The 18,169-nt window shown below is 44.5% G+C and overlaps 2 protein-coding genes across 2 annotated transcripts; one reads left to right on the forward strand and one right to left on the reverse strand.

Moving 5' to 3' along the window:
• Positions 1-962: 962 nt before the first annotated feature.
• LOC110488189 (uncharacterized serine-rich protein C215.13) lies at positions 963-3,184 on the forward strand. Its single transcript, XM_021560292.2, has 4 exons — positions 963-1,109; positions 1,220-1,278; positions 1,370-2,993; positions 3,117-3,184. Exons 1-3 carry the CDS (start codon positions 1,087-1,089, stop codon positions 2,962-2,964), a joined length of 1,677 nt encoding a protein of 558 aa, XP_021415967.2. The 5' UTR covers positions 963-1,086; the 3' UTR covers positions 2,965-2,993; positions 3,117-3,184.
• A 10,961-nt stretch (positions 3,185-14,145) lies between these two features.
• On the reverse strand, positions 14,146-17,711 carry LOC110488190 (trophoblast glycoprotein). The gene is made up of 2 exons (XM_021560293.2): positions 16,871-17,711; positions 14,146-16,200 (listed from the first exon to the last, which is right to left on the reverse strand). Exons 1-2 carry the CDS (start codon positions 17,131-17,133, stop codon positions 15,327-15,329), a joined length of 1,137 nt encoding a protein of 378 aa, XP_021415968.2. The 5' UTR covers positions 17,134-17,711; the 3' UTR covers positions 14,146-15,326.
• Positions 17,712-18,169: the final 458 nt, after the last annotated feature.

Genomic DNA, 18,169 nt, shown 5'->3' on the forward strand with positions numbered 1-18,169 from the left:
AGCCGTTTCACATCCGTTACACTTGCACACCCTATTTTAAATTGCTCCATGCAATAACTTTGCAGCTGTTTCTGATGAATAAACAATGCCATGCTGGTGGGTTGTAACATTCAAATAAAATCCAGAATTTCTGCTGGTGTGGGCATTTAAGTACTACAGCACGCACAGACTAAAAAATGCAATTGCTGCCAGCTAGCAAATTTAGGCCCGCTTGCGCTGCGACTTGGGCTGTGTTTAGACAGGCAGCCCAAATCAGATTTTCTTTTAATAAACTAATTGGTCTTTTGACCAATCTGATCAGCTCTGAGAAAGATCTGATGTGAAAAGATCCAATGTGATTGGTCGAAAGGCCGACTAGTGGTGGGGAAAAAATCTAAATTGGGCTGCTTGTTGAAACACATCCTTACTGCCTTGTGTAGTTGGTATATCAGTTGGGTGTATGTTTGGCTGTGTTTAGACACCCAGTCCAATTCTGATTTTTTTTTTCTCACTAATTGGTCTTTTGACCATCAGATCAGCTCTGAAAAAGAGTTCTGAAAAAGACCAACTAGCGTGGGAAAAAAATCTGAATTGTGTTGCCTGTATGAAAATGCAGTCGTCATCACTGTTTGCTTGATTGATCATGTTCAGCTGCATGTCATTGTGATGTCATAACGATAGCCCTCTTGTTTGGATGAATTTCTTAACTCTCTGATTGGGAAGATCTCAATTGCTTACTCTTCGAGTCCTCTCTCCTTGTCTCCTTCTCAAAACCCATTGGATGAGAAAGCCAGAGGTCCCGCCCCTCTGATCTGCTTCTTCAATGGGTTTTGAGAAGGAGGTGAGGAGAGAGGACACGAGGAGTAAGCAATTCTCCCCTTAACTTCTTCCTTCCTCCATCCTTGATTGATTTAAAATCTGTTCTCTCAACAAAGACATAAAGCTGAACGTGATCAATCAATGAGCCAGTGATTGAATGGCAATTGCAGGTTCAGGCAATAAATACACTCCCAGCTAGTATGGCAACTAAGCAAGGCAGTAAGTCACAGTGGGCTTAAGGTTTCAACTTGGCAACGATAGTGGTGGCTTGTCTGTTGGTACTTAGATATGGCTTTTGGAATTAATTTGTGGTAAGAGTCTTTGAACAATGTGTTGTTGATCTACTACATGGGTCCTGCTTGACCTTTTGATGTTAAATTTCACTTGTGTTGCACAGGCACTGAATTTATTTTCTTTACAGGATCGTGTTGCTTTGCTCCATATTCTCAGAACATTTAAGATCTGCTTGTGCTCCACATGGTGAGGCATGAACAATACATTGTCTTTTTTAGTTTTGTTGAAGACCAGCCTTAAAATTGTGGTGACTCATACTTCCCTTAATCTGTTTTAGATGCCCAGCGATTAAGAGGCTACATGTATTCTGGCTCTTCCCAAGTGGAAGATGAACAGAAACAACCAGGTGATGGCTATCCTCAGGATCCAATCAAACCAACTTTTAGTACTTCAGGATCTGTCCAGAGTGATGCTACTCCCAGAGAGACTGGCCCCAACACCCATAACCAGGAACTATCCCGCAGAGGCTCTGCTTCAAGCTCTATCCAGCCTGCCCCAAGAATGTTAGGCCTCTCTGGCTCTATAGCCAGTAGAACCTCTGTCAGCCACAACAAGCGTCACACCCGTGCCAGTATAACTTCAGGCCAAAGTGTCACCAACCCTAGTGCAGTGAAGATGGTTTCAAGTTGGGAAGCAAAGGGAATCCAGCCCAAAACCTTTCCATTACAGCCTCGTTCAAGCAACTCTGGATCTGTTCAGAATTTCCTGGGAAGCCATTTATTCAAAGCAACCTCCCAGAATTCTGTGGCACAAAGTGGAATCTACCAGTCCGTAAGGGAAGTGGCTTCCACCCCTTACCTTCAAGTTCCCTCACGTGGTTCTTCAGGAACTTCATTTAGACCAGGTCCTCTGCATTTTGGGTCTACTGAAGGTGGGAGTGCAACAAATGCGTACAAGCCCAGCTTCTCTCAATATGTCAAGCCATACCAGAGTAGATATGCCTCCGCCAGTAGTGGTTCAACTTCTAGTCAATATGCCCAGAGTATAGATGGTGCCTCCAAAAGCAGCAGTATCCCTATACTTAGCCTGGGGTCTAGCTCCAGTCTCTTTACCCCGAGTTCTACGCCTAGTAAAAACTCCTATGGAACCTACAAGCCTGGCTCTACCCTTGGTGCAACACCACGCCAGAGCATGTTTACCTCTAACCAGGGTGGCAGTGCTTCAGTCTACAGCCAGAATGTCCTTGCCGCCAACCAGAAGCCAAGTAGCACTACACCTGCCGACAGCAACCACAGGCAAGTCTCTGGTCAGGTGGGGGACTACCAGCCTAGCTATGTTGCCAGTAGTGGGCCAATCTCCATCCTCTACAGTTCTAACCAGGGTGGCAGTGCTTCAACCTACAGCCAGAATGTCCTTGCTGCCAACCAGAAGCCAAGTAGCACTACACCTGCCGACAGCAACCACAGGCAAGTCTCTGGTCAGGTGGGGGACTACCAGCCTAGCTATGTTGCCAGTAGTGGGCCAATCTCCATCCTCTACAGTTCTGCCCAGGCTGGCAGTTCTTCAACCTATGTCCAGAAACCAAGCACCTCTAAACCTGCCCCCAGTCAAAGCTATCAGCGCAGCTATACTCCCAATGCTGTGAAGTCAATCCCTAGCTATGCCAGAGGACCTACCCAGAGCAGTACCACCACACCTCAAAGTGTTGTTCTGGTCTACATCTACAACATCCCAGCACGCTATGGTGGCACTCATATCCGTCGGCTCAAAGACCTGAGTCATAGTGGGCATAGTGCCTACACTAGCCACTCCAAAACCAGCGCAAGTGTTAACAAGCCACAGCAAAACCACACTCCACCTGCCAAACAGGAGGGTCCCAGCACTCCCTACGTCCAAGTCTCACACTCTACTAGATGGGAGCCCAGAACATGACTAAGTGAGAGCTGTAACCACCAGTTGAGGTGATTGGTGTTTATTTTTATGCTCTTGAAAAATTGGGGGGGGGGGGGGGGGGGGGGTAGTAATCAGAATTGGGCAGCCTGTCTTCATGTTTGCTTGTTAATAATCTACTGTTTGTTTTCTAGGTGCTGAGACCATGAAGTGATGCCAGGCGCTGTACTTCAATGGTTTTAATAAATAATGTTGAATCTTATCCAAGTTCAGTCTCACTGTATCCATTAAGTTTTTACTGACATGTCTGCTTTGACTTAGTTTGTGTACATCACAACCATCAGTGGAATATTTATTTTTTTCTCCAGAAATTCAATCTCATATTTATTTGACCCCTGATACGTTGTCTTTTTGTTAGTGCCAATGACCATGACATTTCTGCTCAAGATGTCCCCTTATGAGCCCTACATTTTGCCTTAATACCTACCATAAGCATGACAAATGTATTATGACTAGGAGTCACACATGGTCAGATGGGGAACTCCTGGCCCTAATTATGAGACAGTAAAAGAATGGCAGTGAGGTATTTGCATGTGTTTTATAACCCAGCGTCTTGGTTTGTCGCACCTGGAATTTCACTTTGCAAACCTACCCTGAATGTCACTAACTTTTTTGTTTTGTGCCTGCTTGACCAATTTGACTCAAGATAACTAGGTAGTATACATGTCATTACCCTTAACACCAGTTATGTAGGACGCTTCTCTAACATCTGTCTGACGTGTCAATCTGTTAATGATAGGCTCATTAATGTCCGGTCCTGATTGAGCAGGAGGAGCCTGTCTGTCCCACTTTCACCCTCTTCTAATCAGACACATGGCATTGCTAAACAACCTAGGTTCAGATAGTATTCAGTCACTCCAAGTCTTCCTCTGTGCTTGGTTGACTGTGCCTGGCTCAGTGGAATCAATAGAACAAACCCATATCTGGCAGTCCAGACAGGCTCAAGCGCAAAGTATTTGAAAGATCTCAAATAGTTTGATCACAGGTCTGACTAGTTAGCCGTGGAGTCAAGATTCAGAATGTTTGCTTACATTTGAGATGTTATTGTTGACCTGTTTGACGTTTACAGTGAGGTGTATGACGAGCCAGGAAGGGAACAGATTTACCTCCGTCTGTCACAGTTAAATGGAGAGAGAGCGACACCTCGTATGCATTGACCAGCCATGTGTGGTGGTTCAGATAAAAGCTATGCTATTTCCTGCCAGAGGAAGTAGCAGCGGCACAGAGGGAACTCTTTTAGGAGCTGTTTCGTTTCCTCTCTTTTTCCATCACGACTGGGAACATTCATAAAGAGAAAAAAACATGTGGAAGAAAAAAAAGAGAAATGTCTTCCTTCCACTGGCATCAGCAGAAACTATCTTTCTGACAGGACATTTAGATGGATTGTAGATTTGCATGAAGAGGAGAAAGGTTTCATAAATCATACTGAAAATGAGATCTATTAATCAACAGAGGACGTAGGTGACTGTTCTCTCTAATGGGACGATGACACACTGTCAGGCCATTGAACAATCTGCTTCACCCATGATGTTTCATCATAATAGGCATAATGTACAACGTACATCTTGCGCTCTCTTTCCATCTATCTCTCGCTCTCTGGCTCTATGCCAAGTAGTAGAAGTGATAGTAGCAGTAGTAGTGATAGCAGTAGTGGTGATAATAGTAGTAGTAGGGATTGTAATGATAGTAGCAGTGGTGATAGTAGTAGTGATAGTGATATTTGCGATAGGTAGGCTTCATTGAGGTTGACAGATGTACAGTCTATGCCTACATCACTGACTGTCCCTGTCTGTTACGTGTTTTAATGTCAGTAGTAGAATTCAGAGAGAGAGGTGCGACCGTCAGCACAACACCAGGCAGGTTGTGTCTCCTCTCATCTCCTCTCTGGAAGAATTTACCCTTTGACCTTCAGAACGTACTTCTCCTCCCAGCCAATCAGGTGCTTCAGATCCCTGTCGGGCGCGCCAGGCCCCCTCTCGCTTCGGCATCTGGTCGTTGTGGTGAAGAAATGAAGGTAATAATAACCTGAGATATAACGAGCATAAGACTCCTCCCCCTACAGGCGAGAGGTCAAGCTACCTATAGAGAGCCATGCCTACCGCTGTGACCATGCAGATCACAGATTCATCATCAGAAATGACAAGTGAAGCAGAGCCCTGTCCAAGTCTGTCCCAGAGTTCTAGCATTACACAAGCATTTATTTTAGCCACTATAATATTAACTACAATAATAGCTGGCAACTCTACATCTAGATTTTGTTTTGGCCACAATAACAATTTTACATATACATTTGTGTCATTTTATTTGTGCATTTAAAAGGTCCCAATTGACTCAGTAAACTAGGCATACTGGTAAATTGATACTTATAATCACTTCACAAGACAGATATGTGCTGTGTGAGGAAACGAGATGCCATCTCAAATCGAGAAAAGGAGATTAATAGATCTGAGGGCTTGTTTCTGGGACATTAAACCTTGTCCTGGAGAATCTCCATTGACCATGATTTTTAGTCTAGGGCTAGGCTTCATCTGTGTTTGGGAAAACCATCCCTAAAATTCTTCTTCTTGTTCACAGAGATATCCCCGAGTGGGCCTTTAACGAGAGAAATCACAGTGGGCCTTTAACGAGAGAAATCACAGTGGGCCTTTAACGAGAGAGATCACAGTGGGCCTTCAATGAGAGAGATCACAGCGGGCCTTTAATGAGAGAGATCACAGTGGGCCTTCAATGAGAGGGATCACAAAGGCCTTTAACGAGAGAAATCACAGTGGGCCTTTAATGAGAGAAATCACAGAGGGCCTTTAATGAGAGAGATCACAGTGGGCCTTTAATGAGAGAGATCACAGTGGGCCTTTAATGAGAGAGATCACAGAGGGCCTTTAATGAGAGAGATCACAGTGGGCCTTTAATGAGAGAAATCACAGTGGGCCTTTAATGAGAGGGATCACAGTGGGCCTTTAATGAGAGGGATCACAAAGGCCTTTAACGAGAGAAATCACAGTGGGCCTTTAATGAGAGAAATCACAGAGGGCCTTTAATGAGAGAGATCACAGTGGGCCTTTAATGAGAGAGATCACAGTGGGCCTTTAATGAGAGAGATCACAGAGGGCCTTTAATGAGAGAGATCACAAAGGCCTTTAATGAGAGGGATCACAAAGGCCTTTAATGAGAGGGATCACAAAGGCCTTTAATGAGAGAAATCACAGTGGGCCTTTAATGAGAGGGATCACAGTGGGCCTTTAATGAGAGAGATCACAGTGGGCCTTTAATGAGAGAGATCACAAAGGCCTTTAATGAGAGAAATCACAGTGGGCCTTTAATGAGAGGGATCACAAAGGCCTTTAATGAGAGAAATCACAGTGGGCATTTAATGAGAGAGATCACAATGGGCCTTTAATGAGAGGGATCACAATGGGCCTTTAATGAGAGAAATCACAGTGGGCCTTTAATGAGAGAAATCACAGTGGGCCTTTAATGAGAGAAATCACAGTGGGCCTTTAATGAGAGAAATCACAGTGGGCCTTTAATGAGAGGGATCACAGTGGGCCTTTAATGAGAGGGATCACAAAGGCCTTTAACGAGAGAAATCACAGTGGGCCTTTAATGAGAGAAATCACAGAGGGCCTTTAATGAGAGAGATCACAGTGGGCCTTTAATGAGAGAGATCACAGTGGGCCTTTAATGAGAGAGATCACAGAGGGCCTTTAATGAGAGAGATCACAAAGGCCTTTAATGAGAGGGATCACAAAGGCCTTTAATGAGAGGGATCACAAAGGCCTTTAATGAGAGAAATCACAGTGGGCCTTTAATGAGAGGGATCACAGTGGGCCTTTAATGAGAGAGATCACAGTGGGCCTTTAATGAGAGAGATCACAAAGGCCTTTAATGAGAGAAATCACAGTGGGCCTTTAATGAGAGGGATCACAAAGGCCTTTAATGAGAGAAATCACAGTGGGCATTTAATGAGAGAGATCACAATGGGCCTTTAATGAGAGGGATCACAATGGGCCTTTAATGAGAGAAATCACAGTGGGCCTTTAATGAGAGAAATCACAGTGGGCCTTTAATGAGAGAAATCACAGTGGGCCTTTAATGAGAGAAATCACAGTGGGCATTTAATGAGAGAGATCACAGTGGGCCTTTAATGAGAGAAATCACAGTGGGCCTTTAATGAGAGAAATCACAGTGGGCCTTTAATGAGAGAAATCACAGTGGGCCTTTAATGAGAGAAATCACAGTGGGCATTTAATGAGAGAGATCACAGTGGGCCTTTAATGAGAGAAATCACAGTGGGCCTTTAATGAGAGAAATCACAGTGGGCATTTAATGAGAGAGATCACAGTGGGCCTTTAATGAGAGAGATCACAGTGGGCATTTAATGAGAGAGATCACAGAGGGCCTTTAATGAGAGGGATCACAAAGGCCTTTAATGAGAGAAATCACAGTGGGCATTTAATGAGAGAAATCACAGTGGGCCTTTAATGAGAGAGATCACAGTGGGCCTTTAATGAGAGAAATCACAGTGGGCATTTAATGAGAGAGATCACAGAGGGCCTTTAATGAGAGGGATCACAAAGGCCTTTAATGAGAGAAATCACAGTGGGCATTTAATGAGAGAAATCACAGTGGGCATTTAATGAGAGAAATCACAGTGGGCCTTTAATGAGAGAACCCAACCCCTCTGAATCAGAGAGGTGCAGGGTGCTGCCTTAATCCAGGTTTTTTTTAAGATTCAGGGTTAAAATTAGGGTTAGAAGTTCGGGGTTAGGATTAAAGGTTAGGGAAAATGTTGAAGGGGAATCAATTGTTTGATCCCCACAAGTGTGTGTGTGTGTGTGTGTGTGTGTGTGTGTGTGTGTGGGAAAACTGAATGTCTAATTAATAACGGCCTAACTTCATCCCCTCTAAACAACCACAGCTACAACAGAACATAACTTCTTACAAGCCACATGGCCAGATAGACAGACAAAGGAACCATCACACACATGCTTCCACACACACTTCTCAGATGAATGGTTGTGTGAAGACTTCAGAGGGAAGCCACATTAGTGTGGTTTCAGTATTTCCCTCTGCTTCACATGGCTGTTTTTGTTTTGACCAAATGCCTACGTTTCTAACTCTCTGAGCGCTCAATCCCCTAGTCGACCAATCTGAAGGAAATGGAAGTCTTGTGATAAAGGAGGCATTGTTTTACGTTTAGATAGGTAGAGACCATTATGATGGAATGTACCACGCCATAAAACCCCAACAAGGCCAGTCTTAGGATAAAGCAGACCCCAACACTTCAGCACCAACCAGAGCCTGTGTGTGCGTCCATGCACGCGCATGTGTGCATAAGGCTGTGTTTACACAGCCACCCTAAGAACCCAAATCAGATTTTCTTTCTATATCCAATCTTTTTTTCTGACTGTCCACACTCCATTTTGCATGTGAACAAAATATGATTAGAGTATTAACACTGAGAATATATAAATATTTGGATGAGCAATGTCGCAGCGGCACAGACTAAGATACAGTAGAATAGAAGATACAATATAATAGAATACAGTATATGCATATGAGATGAGTAATGCAAAATATGTAAACATTATTAAAGCAGCCAGTGATTTCAAGTCTATGTATATAGCGCAGCAACCTCTAAGTTGCAACTGATGGTTATTTAACAGTCTGATGGCCTTGAGATAAAAGCTGTTCTTCAGTCGGTCACAGTTTTGATGCACCTGTACTGACCTCGCCTTCTGGATGATAGCAGGGTGAACATGTAGTGGCTCGGGTGGTTGTTGTCCTTGATGATCTTTTTGGCCTTCCTGTGACATCGGGTGCTTTAGATGTCCCGGAGGGCAGGTAGTTTGCTCCCGGTGATGCGTTGTGCAGACCGCACCAGCCTCTGGAGAGCCCTGCGGTTGCGGGCGGTGCAGTTGCTGTACCAGGCGGTGATACAGCCCAACAGGATGCTCTCAATTGTGCATCTGTAAAAGTTTGTGAGGGTTTTAGGAGCCAAGACAAATGTATTCAGCCTCCTGAGGTTGAAGAGGCGCTGTTGAGCCTTCTTCACCACACTGTATGTGTGGGTGGACCATTTCAGTTTGTCAGTAATGTGTACGCCGAGGAACTTGAAGCTTTCCACCTTCTCCACAGCGGCCTCGTCGATGTGGATAGGGGGGTGCTCCCTGTGGATAGGGGGGTGCTGTTTCCAGAAGTCCAGAATCCTCTCCTTTGTTTTCTTGACGTTGAGTGAGAGGTTATTTTCCAGATATGCAAATATTTTGCAAACGATCTGAATTGTTCTAATGGTGTGAACACAGCCTTTGTGTGTGTCGATACAGCCAGCCCTTCTGAAAGTGATGAATGGGAGGCTGCCCTGCTTTAATGGGTGTATTGCTTCAGCTGTACCAACTTCTCTCCCACCTCTTCCTGCTCTTCCACCCTCTGGCAAACACTACTAGCTGCCATTGATCAATTGAGCACCAGAACAATAGATGGGCCAATCCCTCTGTGGTTCTGTAGCTGTCTATTGTCTCAGGACTGTTTTGACATGCTGGACAGGAGGCACTAGCCTAGTCCCACATCTGTTTGTGTGTAGAGTCTACTGTCGCTGCACCAAGCTACAGAGATACAGATACGGCTGGGTCAATATGATAGGTCTATGGAGGGATGGTTAAATGAGCGAAGGGGAAGAGGAGAGCCTGCGCTTCAATTTCAATCAATTGATGGAACTATGGCCATACTGTGATTAATACGAGAGCCACCAAATGTAAAGTACGGGAATCTTACAGTAACATATTGTATGTTATTTGTGTGCTGATTCTAACTGATTGTGGTTCCAATGAGGTGCTGGTCATCTAAATGGGGGTTGGGATTGACTCCTGTCGATAATGAGTGTTGCTTTGAAACCAATTGTGCTCCACTTCAGCATGGCATGGGTTCGTTCTGGACAGAGTCAGAGGCTAGAGGGGCTACAGATCTGTCACAGAAAGGAACCACTGTGGATCAGAGAGAGAGACAGAGAGAGGAAGAAAGATGCTTTGATCGAGTGGAAGCAGGGGTGAAGAGAGGGGTAGAGAATGAGAAAATGTGAGGGAGGGAGGGAGAAAGAAAGGGAGAGAGGAGGAAGAGAGACAGAGAGAGAGGGACAGAAAGAGAGAGCGAAAGACAAAGGAAGTTGCTCCTCCTTCTCTAGAGCTCCGTCTGTCTGTTTGCCATTACATAGCCAGCGGCCAAGTGGCTGCCACTTGGCCTTTGTCGTCATGCCACTGACTGTTGTGGTCTCTTTTTTTTTACATGTTCAATTTCTCACAGATGTGGGATTCACTTTTAAGCCATATTCTCTATCATAGCGATTAAACCCAGTTAATGGCGCCAAGATGTTCCCCAACAGAAAGGACTCATATAAATGGCTAATTGCCTGAGAGGAACGTTTTCAAATGTAACTTAGAAACATACAAATATTTTTTTCCCTTATTTCTCTCTCTATTTAATAGCCAAACCGCCAAGCAGAGATTAGTGAAAATAATAAAATATCAAAGAATGAAAGTTGCCTCTTCAAAAGCTGCCCAGTGGTCTTGCAAAAGTTTTGTATCATTCAAGTCGTTAAAAAAACCCGGCTTGTTGCTTGAAGCGGAAAAGAAGAAATGAAAGCAAATTATAAACCAGGGATTTTCTCTGTCAAACAGGAACTTCCCATGTGGGAGAGAGAGACATGGAAGTATTTTGATTGCCACGTTCTAGAAGAGACAGTGCTATCATTGTGGCAATCATTTTTATGTGGGGGATGTAAACATGATTTTTCGTCATCATACAACACAAAACAACAACAACAAAAAACAACAGCTAATTGGTTTAATTGGTCTTGTGGTTTTAACTAGCTAGGCTGTATTCCTCTGATGTATAGAAAGCGATGGAGAGAGACCGGGCCAGTTTATATTGAATCTCTCTCTTTATCTCCCCATCTCTGTTTCTCTTCTGTCTGTTTATCTGTCTGTCTCTGTCTCTCTCTCTCTGTCTGTCCGTCTCTCTCTAGCTCTCGGACAATCTCTCTGCTCTTCCTTCCCTGCCGTGACAACCTTGCAGCCCAGCCTATTGAAAACTGACACCATTGATTTTTCAAGACAACAGTTGTGGCCAAAGCCAGACATCATAAGTCCGTTAATCGAACCCAGTCACAGATCCACCCAATAATAACCTGAGGGGCAAGTAATGACCAACAGTCACCAATCTCTGTTTGTCTGTCTGCATCCCAAATTGCACCCTATTCTCTTTATAGTGCACTACTACATTCATTCTCATGCTTTACTCTTGTCATGACACATTGCATCAAGGCAAATGGAAATAGGCCTACTTCTCATGGATTTCCTTCCCAGTGGCAGTTATTAGAAATTATGACACTTTACTGATAATAGCTGCTGTATCAGACTGCCAGACATAGGCTGTACCTGAAATGGCACCCTATTCCCTATTTATAGTGCATTACTGTCCATCGTCAAATGTAGTGCACTATATAGGGAATGGGCATTGAAATCAAATCAAATTCTATTTGTCATATGCACCGAATACTTACAAGCCCTTAACCAACAAAGCAGTTTTAAGAAAATACAAAAAAAAAGTAAGAGATAAGAATAACAAATAATTAAAGAGCAGCAATAAATAACAATAGTGGGGTTATATACACGGGGTACCGGTACATGTATTGGCACCGGTGTTGAGGTAATTGAGGTAATGTGTACATGTAGGTAGAGTTATTAATGTGACTATGCATAGATATGCATAGAAGCCTCTTGGACCTAGACTTGGCGCTCTGGTACCGCTTGCCGTGCGGTAGCAGAGAGAACAGTCTATGACTAGGGTGGCTGGAGTAGTATACTAAATGGTACAGGGTGCCATTTCAGACGCACCCTAGTCATGATTGTGGGAGAAGCTAGCTGCTGTCACATCACAAAGCATCTTAGCATGGGAGGACAATGCACAGTTCACAGAACATGCCATTAGCTAGAGGCTGTCTTTGTTTTGTTGTTGTAGTAGCCTCAATTGCTTTCTCTTCTCAGTGTAAATGGCCACATAGATTGGGTTCTGCAACTTGGGAAATGTATATTTGATACACAATTCACGTGTTTGACCTGAAGACTTGCCCAATTTCACAGTGCCATCCATGAACATAAAGGAATAGACAGACTTTAAAAAAATACTGTACTTTTCAATAATACTTTATTTTGTCATTTTTAGCATGCAGCACAATTGGCTGACTCTAAGTGTGTAACCAATGCTGTATTATTACTACCACAGAGATTTGAATAACATTTCAATATGATAAAGGATAGGCACAACCCCCACCCCCCATCTCTCTCTCTAGCTCCCTCCCCCTCTCTCACAAGTTATTTTCTCTCTCTCTCAGCACTCCCTGCAATTAGCAGTGGAGCTTTGCTCGTCATTAGGTCTTTCTTTGTGACACGTCCTACATCACCACGGCCACAGAGGGAGTGAGTCAGCTTTTGTGCAGGAGGATAATGAGGAACAACACTGTGAAGAGAGCCAGCAGAGTCAGAAAGGAATGTCAAATTCTGTTCAATTCATCCACAGCAGAGTAGAACACCTTCTTGTTTTAGGAAGTTATTGTGTCTGTTTGAACTGGTACCCTATTCCCTACATAGTGCACTATCTTTGACCAGGGCTATGGCAAAACCAGGCGGACACTTATAGGCTTTTATCTGAAGTATATATAAAAAAGGAAAACCTCATTCAAATATGCCTAGAGAATGTCAAGTTTGGTGAAAAGGGTTCGACACAATGTGCAGGCTTTCTGATTCTACTAAAAAACATGCAATCAAAACGAAAGCATCAAATGGAGTTAGAAATCAATAAGAAATGTGTTCTTTGTTGTTTAATTCTCCCTCTAGTTTCCCCACACCAGACTGAGCATTAACCTGGGACCAATTATCATGACAGAAACATCGCAGATCATGACAAAGAGCACATCTCAAAGAGACCCAGACCCCCTTCATGTGTACGCTCAACCCACTTAAGTCAACTATCACTTCACAAATTAGTCAAAAACACTGTTTACAGTCGAGGAATTAAATATAATTGAAGTGTAAAACAAATAGTATATTTCTGTTGTAGGAAGACAACAACAGTTCCTCCACTGCACTGGTTAATAAGAGCAGAACAGGCTTTGGCCTCTCAATGAAACTACTACTGCCTGCTCTGCTGCTGGCATTCCAGAATCATCTGTATCTTATCACTGAAAAATGTCCCTTAAACAGAAAAAGCTGCAGCTCCAGCCAGGCTTTCCTTCCTTTAAAGAGAATGGCTTGTTGTCTTCAAGGAGGGATTGCTTTTGGCTCAGCCACATGCACACAGTTACAGCCCCATAGCCCCAGCCTCAGTTACAGCCCTATAGCCCCAACCCTATAGCCCCAGCCCTATAGTCCCAGCCTCAGCCCTATAGCCCCAGCCTGTTACAGCCCCAGCCTCAGCCCTATAGCCCCAGTTACAGCCCTATAGCCCCAGCCCTATAGCCCCAGCCTCAGTTACAGCCCGATAGCCTCAGCCTCAGTTACAGCCCTATAGCCCCAGCCCTATAGCCCCAGCCTCAGTTACAGCCCTATAGCCCCAGCCTCAGCCCCAGTTACAGCCCTATAGCCCCAGCCTCAGTTACAGACCTATAGCCCCAGCCCTATAGCCCCAGTTACAGCCCTATAGCCCCAGCCTCATAGCCCCAGTTACAGCCCTATAGCCCCAGTTACAGCCCCAGCCTCAGCCCTATAGCCCCAGCACCAGTTACAGCCCTATAGCCCCAGCCCTATATCCCCAGCCTCAGCCCTATAGCCCCAGCACCAGTTACAGCCCTATAGCCCCAGCCTCAGCTCTATATCCCCAGCCCTATAGCCACAGCCTCGTCCTGGTTCTCATCATCTTGACAATAAAACTAGAGAACTTAAAACAAAGCACATTTTCATGAAGGAGTGTTTTGAGATTTCCGTTGCTGGATGACTTGGGCTGTGCAGTGTGAACTGAATGAACAGTCCTTTTTCTTCTCATCTTATCTTTGATAACTCACATATCTATTAGGTGAAATACCAGTGTGATATCACAGCATTAAGATTTGTGACCTGTTGCCACAAGAAAAGGGCAACCACTGTAGAGCAAACACCATTGTAAATGCAACCCATGTTACGATTATTTATTTTTTCCCTTTAACTATTTAAACATCGTTACAATACTGTACATAGCAATAATATGACATTTGAAATGTCTCTATTCCTTTGAAACATTTGTGAGTAATGTTTACTGTTCATTTCTGATTTGTTTATTTTCACTTTTGTTTATTATGTATTTCACTTGCTTTGGCAATGTAAACATATGTTTCCCATGCCAATACAGCCCTTTGAATTGAGAGAGAGACAGAGTTGCTTTTAGGAGAGATTAGAGGAGAGGTTCTCCTCCCTTTGGAATGCTATGGAGACTAATCTGCTGGGATTCCTTTCAGGCACCCTGGGGCAGAGGGATAGAAGACCAACGAAATGCTCCTCAGTCCTGGGGTGAGCTGGCCCTCAGACAATCTCTCATTGAACTCTGCGTCCCAATGGCACCCTATTCCCTTTATAAGTCCACTACTTTTGCCCAGGGCAAATACAGGGAATATGGTGCAATTTCAGACATGATCATTGTGCATAAGCTTCACAGGGGTTGGTGTCACACAACTTGCAACTCATGAGCTGATGAATTATGCTGTATGTGAGCTTGGTAGCGATAGTATATACATTTACAAGACCTCCTCTCAAAGAACAATACTTAAGTAAAGTCATAGCAAGTGAAATGTATAAGAACAGTCTTCAGTTTCATTACTTCAGCTTCATGAATTATGTATATTCATCCATATCTGTTCTCAGTTCCAAGAATCATAACATACATCAATGATATTGTCCAAATGTAGTTTCACTCCTTCACATGACACTTCATTCTAGGACAGACAGAGAAGCCCCACTTTTAAGAGGGGGAAATCTATGTAGAAGAACAGTCAGTCAGTCCCCCATCCATACAACAGTTCTCTTTCACAGTCAACGCCCATTTGTTAGCCATGGGTAATCCCCAGTCTGAGACGATGTGTGGACTGAAAGTGAGGACTGGTTGTGAAGGACTACAGATCAGACAGTGCATGCTTTAATCATGGACAAGGCTACTAGGAACAATAATAATACTCAGTCATATACTTACTGTATGTTTATATTTACATACAATTCACATGTACAGTTTTTACATGATCTTATCTACTTATAAATGCAATAGAAAAAAATGTTTTTGATTATGAAAGAAGGATCATGGAAGCCCCTGGGAGTGTCCTCCTACCATCAAATGTCTGCTGTGGTGGAGACCTGTGAGAGCCTGGGGTCGGCGTCGTGCTCGTAGCGGTAGTGGTATCCCTCCAACACCTCCGTGCACGCTTCCCTCATGTCATTGATCCTCTTCTTGATGCCCTGCCGGTTGAGGTAGAGGACCAAGAGGAAGACGAGTCCCACGAAGCCCAGGACGATCCCAAGGAACACGTAGGAAGTCTGGAGGGCCAGGTCCGCCCCCTCACCCACCCTGTGGCATCCCAGCGCCACCCCGTCCCCCCCAGCGTGTCTAGCCGCCAACCTCAGCAGAGAGGTGTTTCTCATGTCTGAGGGGAAGGCACACACCAGGCCCTCTGCGTCTCCCACATGTCCCTGGGAGGAGTTGAGCCAGGCAGCGAAGGGCTCCATGCCACAGATACAGGTCCAGGGGTTCTCCCCTAGAAGGAGTCTCACCCCGGGGGGCAGAGAGGCCAGCTCAGCCAGGCCCTCCTCCTGGACAGTCCGCAGAGCGTTAAGGGTCAGATCCAGCTGCTCCAGAGAGTCCAGCCCAGAGAAGGTGCCATTGTAGAGGGCCACCAGGGAGTTGTTGGCCAGGATGAGCCTCCGCAGGCCCCCCAGGTAGGAGAAGGTGTGAGAGGGCAGGTAGATTAGCCTGTTCCCTGACAGGTCCAGGGTCCGGAGCTCAACCAGGGTGGACCAGCGAAGAGACATAGCCAGGTTCATGAGAGAGGAGTGGTTGTAGAGAGCTCGGCTGAGGTTGAGCTCCCTGAGAGTGTGGCCCGGAACAGTGAAGGCCTCTGGGTTGATGACAGCCAGCTGGTTGGAGCTCAGGTCCAGAGAGCGGAGGGAACGCAGCCCAGAGAAAGTCTGAGACTCTACCTCTGTTATCCTGCAGTGAGGGAGGGATACAGAGGAAGCAGAGGATGCATAGTCACTCATAGTCTATAATAACAGTGGCGCAGTGGTCTAAGTCACTGCATCTCAGTGCTTGAGGCGTCACTACAGACACCCTGGTTTGAATCCAGGCTGTATCACAACCGGCTGTGATTGGGAGTCCCATATGGGAGCGCACAATTGGCCCAGTGTCGTCCGGGTTTGGTCGGTGTAGGCCGTCGTTGTAAATAAGAATTTGTTCTTAACTGACTTTCCTAGTTAAATAAAGGTTAAATTAAATTAAAAAGGCACTGCATCTCAGTGCTAGAGGCGTCACCTCAGACCCTGGTTCGATTCCAGGCTATATCACAACCGGGTTAGGTCGTCCTCGTAAATAAGAATTTGTTCTTAACTGACTTGCCTAGTTAAATAAATAAAATGAAAAACAATAGTAAGCACAAGGTTTATTCAAGTTTACCCAACATAACAGGATGCCATTCATCAAAGGCTTCATGTTAAGATGCATTCAAAAGTGTGCGAAAATATAGACAGACAAGCTCTATGACATTTTTGCTATAATAATACATTGGCACTTCAAATCATGAGGCATATATAAACTTGGGCAAATAAAAGTAGGCCAAACTAGAAAACAGTCTTTTTTTCCCGCTAGGCAATGTTTCTCTTACCTATTGTTACTCAGTGACAGCGTTGTTATATTGTCCAGCCCTTTGAATGATTCCGGTCCAATTCTGCTGATCTGGTTTCCAGTTATGAACAGATTCCTCGTGTACCCTGGTATCCCAGGCGGGACACTCCGCAAGTCTTTGGAAACACACTTCACCGTGTGAGCAGCTTCCGAGCATTCACAACGAAGAGGGCACCCGGATGCGCGCGCAGAAATAGAACAGAGCAGCGCACAGAAAACCATCCGTAGAACCATATCCAGCATTTTTGAAAAACAGGCTACGCGATACCAGAACAGTGATAAATATAGTTTCTATACATTGAAAACAAAAAAGTATTCTATACAGAGCGAATTACATTTACCGAAAATGACTTGATTGCCATTTCAGAAGAATAAAAAACTCAACCTTCTTGCCTACTTCTAAGCGCGACAAAAAAAATGAATATGCTGTAGACTACAGCGCATTGACTGTGCACATTAGCTATATATAAATATATATATCCTACTGCCGATGAGAGTGAAACGTGGAGAGAGAGTCCTATCGTACACTGGTCAGATTGTCCTCGCCATCTCCTTGACCCGTTCTATTCTGTATTACAAGTCCTGGCTGGATGTTCAACTTCTTAGCATTTCTGAAGCCCACGTGTGACAGAGTCAGGGTCTGATTTCCATGACAAAAGGGGATCTCTCTTTCGGGGCTGTTTGATCCCAGCAGATGCACACCGAGCGTCGCTCCTCTCAAACAATGAAATTAAAGCACCATCGCATCGTAGGCTACAATCTGCGGGGAGGGGCTTTTCAGCTTCCCTCTCACCCCGTCCGGAGCCTTTCTGTCCTCCCACTTTAATTAACAGCATGCAGGCCAGGTCTACACCGGGCGGGAAAGAGAAATGCAACTATTGAATTTGACAAAAACCTTAACAAGTGTAGAAGTTGGTAGTGCCTTCTTAGATTTTAAACATGGATCAATGTTTGCAACCTATACCTTCAAATTATTAGTTTGTTAGGATATATCTCATACGACCCTATTAATAGGCGATTACCGAATTAATTATGAAATAAATAATATATCTTCAAGCTATTCGATAGACAGGTAGTCTAGGCTAAAGATTCTACCAATATGTAATAATAACCAGAAGCGCAAAATGCCCAGAATTATAGGCGTAAGCACCAAGATGATTAAGAACTGGCACATTCCCAGATCCTTGTGGAATGACACTTGATTATAACAATTGGGGCACTGAATAAGCACTCATGGGGTCCACATCAGCAAGATGTAAAATGTAAAGTCCCTAATTAA

The sequence above is a fragment of the Oncorhynchus mykiss genome, chromosome 32 (assembly GCF_013265735.2).
Source record: "Oncorhynchus mykiss isolate Arlee chromosome 32, USDA_OmykA_1.1, whole genome shotgun sequence".
Lineage (NCBI taxonomy): Eukaryota > Metazoa > Chordata > Actinopteri > Salmoniformes > Salmonidae > Oncorhynchus > Oncorhynchus mykiss.

Bases quoted from the DNA above. Each gene is read 5' to 3' on its own strand.
- LOC110488189 (XM_021560292.2), top strand. From the start codon at position 1,087: ATGGCTTTTGGAATTAATTTGTG. The intron at 1,110-1,219 runs GTAAGAGTCTTT...TTTTCTTTACAG, and splicing joins GCTTTTGGAATTAATTTGTG to GATCGTGTTGCTTTGCTCCA. The intron at 1,279-1,369 runs GTGAGGCATGAA...AATCTGTTTTAG, and splicing joins ATCTGCTTGTGCTCCACATG to ATGCCCAGCGATTAAGAGGC.
- LOC110488190 (XM_021560293.2), bottom strand. From the start codon at position 17,133: ATGCTGGATATGGTTCTACGGATGGTTTTCTGTGCGCTGCTCTGTTCT. The intron at 16,201-16,870 runs GTAAGAGAAACA...CCCTCACTGCAG, and splicing joins CTGTCACTGAGTAACAATAG to GATAACAGAGGTAGAGTCTC.